Below are 8628 nucleotides of genomic sequence, written 5' to 3'. Positions count from 1 at the left end.
GGTACTCCTTTTCTTTCTGAGAAAATTCAACCTACATTTAAAAATTTCTAAATCTCTCCCTGTCAAAATAAGTTATAATTTGTGATTTTCTACTATTTTTTGTCACCCCCCCCGACCCTCTCTGGTTACTTTAAAAAATAGTCTAAGTCAAAACATGGATACTGAGAAAGAAAGGAGAGGACAAAACAAGAGTTTAAAGGAAAAAAGTCACAAGGAAGAGAAATGAAAGGAGAAACAAAACATATGTCTTGTGACAGGGTCAGGCCAGATGGCTACAGGAGAGTGTGGGTTTTTTTTTAAACTTTGAATATGTTTAATATGGAAAACCACAGAAGATGGTTGTGTTACAGCTGCATGTTTTTCACGGAACATAGATGCAATGACACGTTGGCACCTGGATCACCGCAGCACAGCCAGGAAGCTGTTCACTTATACTGTACATTCACAGTAACGGGCAGCAAGCAGCACTTGGAATCCAAAAGGAAACTGCACTGTGTTCCAGCTGAACGATGGAGGCAGATGGTGGGACTTGCTCCAACATTTACTTCAGATTCTGAAAGAGTTTGTGAGCCACACAGTGGTCCCTGGCATGCAGGAAGTGAAAAAGCTCTTCTGTACATTCCTCCTGTGTGTGGGACCTTGCGGACACTCGCGCTTCACACAGCTCTAGCTTCTCCTGTGCCTTCACACACTTCTCAGTCTGCTCACAGTGCTCCCTTACTGTGGTTAAAGGATCCACTAGCTCTGCTTCCTCCTCCTCTTCCTCTTCCTCAGGTTCACCGCTGTGGCCCTCCAGCATCTCCTCATCCTGCAGCCCCATCGCCACTTTGCTCTGGCCTCCCTCACAGGAACAGAAGGAGAGTGTTAGAAGGCAGATATATTAGTCCCAGATTAAGCAGGTCCATTTTCCCTGGGTAAGGTAACAGGGGCAGTTCTAGAACAAGAAGGAACTTGCTGGAACAAATTCAGGCAGGCAGACTAATTAGGACACCTGGAGCCAATTAAAAAGCAGCTAGAATCAATTAGGGCAGGCTGGCTAATCAGGGCACCTGAGTTTGAAAAGGACCTCACTTCAGTTTGTGGTGTGTGTGTGCGGAGCAAGAGGTGCTAGGAGCTGAGAGTGAGAAGGTGTACTGCTGGAGGACTGAGGAGTACAAGCATTATCAGACACCAGAAGGAAGATCCTGTGGTGAGGATAAAGAAGGTGTTGTGAGGAGGCCAGGGGGAAGTATCCCAGGGAGTTGTAGCTGTCTCACAGCTGTTCCAGGAGGCACTCTAGACAGCTATAGTCCACAGGGCCCTGGGCTGGAACCCAGAGTAGAGGGTGGGCCTGGGTTCCCCCAAAACCTCCCAACTCCTGATCAGACATTGGAGGAGTTGACCTGGACTGTGGGTTCCACCACAGGGAAAGGTCTCTGGGCTGTTCCCCAACCCATATGGTGGATCAGCAGGGACTGAGGGGATTGTTCTCCTTCCTTTTTCCCATGCTGGCCAGTGATGAGGTTAGCTGAGTGAACGGCAGGTTTGAGCCACTAGCAAAAGTGGCCAAACCTGAGGGCTCCTGTGAATCTCTGAGGTAAGCAAATCCAATAAATGCAGGACCCACCAAGGCACAGGAGGAACTTTGTCCCAGTATACATTTATTCATCTATTTTAATTGAAAGTTTGCTTCCAAACAGGAAAGAGTCTAAAAAAGGAAGAGTCTGATTCTAAAACACTTTTGTTGGGCTGAAGTTACTTGTACCAGTAGTTCTACTGACATCAATGGGACTACAAATGTGAGTAAGTGCTACTCAACGAGAAAAGGTTAGAGAGTCAAATCCATATTTTTTGTATATTTGTTCCCCACCCTTTTCCCTAGGGTTCTCTCAAATATTACTCATTTGCATATTTATCATGTGCTCATATGTATGGCCAGTCACAGCATTCAGCAATATTAGAATAGTGAATAAAAAGTGAGCACATTACCAATAATAAGCACTTCTAAAAGGCCCGTGGAAGCAAATAGAGAAAGGTGTAAAGCTATAGCTGAGCATCTGCAGAAGGAAACTTTATAAAGAATAATGTACAGAAGGATTCAGAGAAGGAGTTTAATGCCAGAAGGAATCATTAAATCATCTAGTCTGACCTCCTGCATATCACAGGCCATTAAATTTCATCCAGTTACCCTATATTGAGGCCATTAACTTGGGTATGACTAAAGCCAGAAAGGCATCCAGGAAGCAAATTGATCTTAACAAGGTGCTTCACTAGCATCTGTATAGTCATTTGATTTGAAGTATAGCATTAACTGACATGAGGAAGGTACATCTTAATTATACTCTGTTTCTTCAATCAGATTTAATTTTGGCATCTGTTTTTATGTTTATCAAATAAAACATCATGGTTTGAATGCATTACAATTCAACTGATGCATCCTTTTAACTCCCTTACCCTGCTATAGTTAAACTTCGATTAGTGATTCCTCTATAACCTTCTAGTCTATAAACAAATTACACAAAAGAGAGTGTTATGGTCTATTGTGCTGTCAATTAAAGCAAACTGCCTCAGACTCAGACGCAATTGAATGTAATAGCTCCAATGAAGCTGTTAAAATATAGTATATTGTGACCGTAATCTGTGTAAGAATTAATCTGCAAGTAGAGCTCTAAGTATTGTTGCCTCTGTGGCCTGAGCAGTCGCCAATATTTGGGACCTTGGGGATTGTTTCCATTACGATGAGAAGTTGATGATTCGAGCCAGGTATATTCTTTGGTGTAAACTTATTTATTTACCAAAAAAGGTACACAAAGTCCTGTTTGCGTGAACACAGTGGAAACAAACAGCGGCTGGCAGCCTCCTTGGTCATAAACACTCCATTCTGCTACTTCAGGAGTCCTGCACCTAAGTGACTCTATCTTGCTGCTTCAACTTGAGTGTCATGCTCACAACTGGTGCTACAGGCTTTCTGCTGGCTTTCTCCCTTTATTACACACAAGCTGCAAGACCAATATCCTAGTCCCTGCGTTTGTAGTGAGGGAAACCTCTTAGCTCACACAGCTTAGCTCTGTCTGCCATGTACCTTGGGCAGTCCCTCCATTGTTTGCAGCTGTTTCTATTACAAAAAGGGAATTAACTGCTCCTTCCACTGAGTCTGAAAGAGTGCTTGGCACGTCTATTGATTTTAACCATGTCTGTAATGGTCTTGGAGTCATATTCATCTGATGACAGTCATTGGCATTTTTCAGCATAACAGTAGTTTGATAGGTGATAATGGAAGCACATTACCAACTTTTCTTTCTAATTGTCTTTGCATAACTGTAGTTTTACTTAATACTCCAATTTAGATGTTAGAAAGGTCAGTGTGAGTAACTGTATTCGATTTCCATTCTATCACTATGGAATAGCATGTGTAGTGGTGAGAGGGGAACTTGCTTTGCAATAACGTTTAGGGAGTAAGCCTAGGGACCCTTTCTTAGTGACCACTTGGGGTAAGGTGCCTCAGATCCAAATATATCCTTATCTTCTATGGCTTCCCCAGGAGCAGTTCCCTTCTGGGGCATCCCTGCGGCAGGTAGCAGCAACCCAGTCTTGGAGGCTATATGCTCTCAAGGTATTGTTCAGAGGGTCTTCAGAAAAACGGCCTGAGCACTTTACCTGTTAAACCCATACATTTTGGAGTAACATAATAGAATCTGCTCTATTTAGATTCTAAATATACATTATTTAAAAAGAGTAAATATGACTGTCTCCCTTTAAGTGACTTGCCCAGTGTCACACAGGAAGACCATGACAGAACCTGCGTTTTAGTCACAAGATGTTTGCATATACATTCTCCAAATAGGAAGGCAAAACTGATGCTGCTGTTGCCAAATCTGCCATTATCCTTTGTAAGCTATCTCTCATTTATATGGAAAACATAATGCTGCTCTTTTGTTTCTAAACAAATTCAGCATTCAGCTAGTTTAGTGCTTTTTTCGTGTTTACTTTTCCCTTTTTTATCTGCTGGGACTCCTTCTGTCTCCCACTCCCCTTTGCCTCAAACTTCATCCAATTTATCTCTTACTATTATCTTTTGTACACAATCACTGTAAGGCAAGTAGAGTGTTTTCCAGTATTTTATTCATAATTTAAAAGTATATTTTATTCTGAACATGCTGAGACTTGTACAGCATCTTGTGAGCATCTAGGAAATTCTTTTTAGACTCCCAGCAGGAGGCCCAGCTTTCAGGCTTAGCTCTCCCCACCCTGTCATGCAAACACTGCAGTTGCTAGATTAAAAAAAGGCAGTTTTCATTTAGAATATATAGTAAAACTGCCTTCGGCAAAATCTGAACTTGTGAGCTCTGGTGAATAAATAAATACATTTCACCTGTTGTAAAAGATATAAGCACAGACACTATATGGTAATGGGGTCATATTAGTAGGGTCAGTGGTACATCCCACTCCACCAAACAGATCAGAGGGTTCTTACCTCGACATAAGAACATGTATCCCCTCCAGGGTTACCCCTAGTTCCCAAAAGTGGAAGAGACCCTAATTCCTCCCTTCTCAGGGGCTTGGCAACCCACTTTAGGACTAATGGGCCCCAGCTTCTTAGGCTATGTCTGTATTTATGGCAGTGTGGAGAGTACATACCCTGCCCACAACCCTAGCACAGATAGGTAGCAGTGTCAACAGTGAGCCACTGAGTAAAGACAAGCCAGAACATTAGGGTACATACCCTACATGGCTCTCTACTACACACCCAAGCAGAACCTTCCCCCATCTACAGTGCTATGGGAAAAGGCTCTGGTAGGAGGGAAGCAGTGAGGAAAAGCTCTGACAGACCTTTCCCCTGCCTGACTCTCTTTCACTGCTGCATGTAGCTACATATTGTGGTGTGGAGATAGCTACATGCCGCAGTGAAAAGTGGGCTATCTGTATCCTGCATGCTGCCGCTAATATGGACAAGGCCTTGGTGCTTCCCCTGGTGGGTAGGTGCATAAACTTGTAGACATCAAGCAATTTATAAGTACTGGAAATCAACAGATAAAGATATAAACAATGTTTTATTCCTTGAAAAGACAGGTAAATTGAAAAAATGGAAAGGGAACAGGCAATGGAATCAAGGATATCAAATAAATGAGTAACCATTTAGTTGCACAGCGATAATAAAACACTAAATGCCCACTAACTAGATAAAATTACCGAATATTGCAGGCCCAGTGGAGTCTTGTGGCTCAGTTTCTCCTTTGTGGAGCTGGAGCCTCCAGGTTGGTCTCAAACCTCATGGCTGAGAAAGAAAAAACAGTTACTTCCCTTCTGATGCAGGTTGCTGTTCCTGGGCTACTGCACCTCCAGCTGCTGTAACCTGACATTTTGGAGCCAGCTCTCTCCCACAAACACAACCGCTGGCGGAACTCAACTCATAGATTGGGGTTGTTCTGGCCTTGTGCAGCTTTATCCAGGCCTGCATTTGGTTGCCTGCTCATCCATTGGTCTCTTGGTCTGGCCCTTACAGGCTGTTTGTGTCTTTACGGGACAAGTGAGGCAGGCAGTCTCAGGGCTTGTCTACACTACAGAACCTATGCTGACCTAGCTATGCTGGCAATTCTCACTACTGTAGGCTCTGTGTAAACCAGCAGGATAAGTTTTTCTGCTAAAACAGCTACACTGTCTCCCTGAATGACCGTAGGTGTGCCAACAGAGCCACTCTTCTTTTGGTCTGGATGTATCTGTTCCTGGGGTTTTGCCGACAGAGCTATGTCAGCTGGGAGATGATTTTTTCCAGACTACTTGTTGACATAGATATACAGGCAAAAGCTCTATGGTTGTACCAAGCCTCAGTTTCACTTCTGTAGTCTCTGTCCTGGGGTCTGTGGGAGCCAACAAACCATAATTAGAACTGCAAATTCACAGCCAGTTTCAAATCACAGTAACATGCCGCAGCATCTCTGGAGGAAGTCCCTTTTTTCATCACTGAGAAAAGTAATACAGCCAGGCTTAGGAAATGAACAAAAACCCTAAAGAACTAATGGATGTATCACTGAAGCCATATGGACTGTATCTGATGACAAAAGAACACAATTAAGATTAATTTGGCCACACTTCAACTGTAGTAAATTAATCTATTTTCCCCTTTCTTTCACCATCTAATCTGATCCTGACAGCTTCAATATGCTTTTTTAGGGTGTACCTCTTTTTAATGGTATATGTTACAGCTAATGCCCTCTGTATTCATCTCTCTTCTCCCTTTTCCCATTTCCCTTTTGCTTAATACTTCTAATTTTTCTCAAATGCCTTTTAATAAGGTCGTTGAGTTCTTAATAATACTCCTATATTTGCCATAAATCCTCCTTTTTGTTATGCAGTAGTCTTTCTTTGGCTGCTTTATACATATTTTTTCAAACCCAACTGTATTTATATCTTCATCTGATTTTGAGCATAATAATTTTGCAATTTGGAGGGTTTTCCTAGTATAACGATTTAGACTCTGCTGGAAACTGAAGGAACATGATTGCAGTGTGAGAGCATTTTTTCTGTGGGTTTGATATACCATTCTTATTTTTCCAGTGAATTAAAAGTTACCCAGGAAAAGTATAAAGAAATTCAGTTTTTCAACCTAGACACATTGTGATGGGTTGGACCCCCATTCTGGGATGCCACCTGATGTTCTGGGGTTAAACTGAGCCTCCCCTGCTCAATCAGCCTGGGTTCCCTCTCCCTGCTTTGCTGAATTAGGCTCTTTGGCCTCTTGCAGCACACACACACAGGTAGGGACACACCCCATTGCAGACACAGACTGAAGTCAGCTCTGTGTGAGAGGGCTCCCCCAGCACTCACGTGCCCACCCCTTTTGGGAGACAAAAGACTACTGTCTTGCACTGTATAGAAATATCTGTACAGCCCAAACTCATAAAATTTGCCCTCTTCCTCAAAGTGAAGAGAGATGTGCACAACTTCTTGCCCCCCTTAGCTAGAAATTACATAAACTGGGTTTTATTATAAATAAGACATAAGTTTATTAACTACAAAAGGTGAATTTTAAGTGAATATAAGAGACAGAACATAGCACATTACTGACCAAATAAAGCAAAATACACAAGCTAAGCTCAATATACCTTAAGAAACAGGTTCCAAAATGTAAATTCTCACCCTAAATGTTATTTTAGGTAGGGTGAAAAGTTTCTGTGGTTCAGAGTTCCAGTTACATTCCTTTTCAAACTGGATCCCTGTCTCAGTCTGGACTATCCCCTTGCCTTCCCTTCAGGTGGCTTTAGCAGTCTTTCTTCTTGGGCAGCAAGGCCATGGAGAGGAAGAGTCTCATTTAACTTCCTCCCCACCCTTAAATAGGATTTACATAAGTAAGGAAACCTTTGTTTCCCAAACTTGATCCCCCTTCGCTTCCAGTAGAAAGTTACAAAAAGTCCCAGGTAATGTTTAATATCACATGACAAGAACCACTGGCTCATGGACTCTCTGATACTACAGAGTCAGGTGAAGTATGGAGCAGGAAGGCCAAGCCTTTTCACAGTCCATTGTCCTCGCTGATGGGCCATCAGCCCTGACTGGCTTTTCCATTGTTGCACCTGAAGAGTTAGCAGTGGCCCTCACCCAAAGTAGCATGGTTGAAATACATTGTCAATATTCCTAATTGCACATACAGAAATGATAAGCATACACATTGGATAATCACATTCAGTAAATTATAACTTTTCCAATTATATCTTACAAGACCCCTCTTGCATAAAGTCTATCTGTTATGTCATATTCATATCATAAGCTGTCAAGTTTCCTTCCCCACTCTGAACTCTAAGGTACAGTTGTGGGGACCTGCATGAAAACCTCCTAAGCTTACTTTTACTAGCTTAGGTTAAAACTTCCCCAAGGTACAAACTATTTTACCCTTTGCCCTTGGACTTCCACTGCCACCACCAAACGTTTATCTGGGTTTATTTATTAGGAAAGCGTTGTTTGTAAACGTCTTTCCCCCCAAAATCTTTCCAACCCTTGCACCCCACTTCCTGGGGAAGGTTTGGTAAAAATCCTCACCAATTTGCATAGGTGACCACAGACCCAAACCCTTGGATCTTAAGAACAATGAAAAAGCATTCAGATTCTGAAAAGAATAATAGAAGTAAAAAGTAAAAAATAATCACCTCTGTAAAATCAGGATAATAAATACCTTACAAGGTAATTAGATTCAAAACATAGAGAATCCTTCTAGGCAAAACCTTAAGTTACAAAAAGACACACAGAGAGGAATATCCATTCTATTCAGCACAACTCATTTTCTCAGCCATTTATAGAAATCATATAATCTAATGCATATCTAGCTAGATTACTTACTAAGTTCTAAGACTCCATTCCTGTTCTGTCCCCGGCAAAAGCATCACACAGACAGACACAGGCCCTTTGTTTTTCTCCCTCCTCCCAGCTTTTGAAAGTATCTTGTCTCCTTATTGGTCATTTTGGTCAGGTGCCAGCGAAGTTATCCTAGCTTCTTAACCCTTTACAGGTGAAAGGGCTTTTCCTCTGGCCAGGAGGGATTTTAAAGGGGTTTACCCTTCCCGTTATATTTATGACATAAGCATATTTTCATAAATATCATAACACATACTTTTCAGATTCCCAGTATATACAATCCAATGGCATATGTCTAGCAAG

The 8628-nt window shown here is 42.1% G+C and overlaps 1 protein-coding gene across 1 annotated transcript; it reads right to left on the bottom strand.

Annotated features, from left to right (window-relative positions):
• Window positions 1–375: 375 nt before the first annotated feature.
• On the bottom strand, window positions 376–820 carry LOC144260512 (cytochrome b-c1 complex subunit 6, mitochondrial-like). Its single transcript, XM_077809161.1, has one exon. The coding sequence runs from the start codon at window positions 818–820 to the stop codon at window positions 542–544; it is 279 nt and encodes a 92-aa protein (XP_077665287.1). The 3' UTR covers window positions 376–541.
• Between the last annotated feature and the right edge of the window lie 7808 nt (window positions 821–8628).

The sequence above is a fragment of the Eretmochelys imbricata genome, chromosome 2, assembly GCF_965152235.1.
Source record: "Eretmochelys imbricata isolate rEreImb1 chromosome 2, rEreImb1.hap1, whole genome shotgun sequence".
NCBI lineage: Eukaryota > Metazoa > Chordata > Testudines > Cheloniidae > Eretmochelys > Eretmochelys imbricata.
Note: the sequence above shows the minus strand (reverse complement) of the source record. Positions and strands in the feature narration are given on the sequence as shown.

Bases quoted from the DNA above. Each gene is read 5' to 3' on its own strand.
- LOC144260512 (XM_077809161.1), bottom strand. From the start codon at position 820: ATGGGGCTGCAGGATGAGGAGATGCTGGAGGGCCACAGCGGTGAACCT.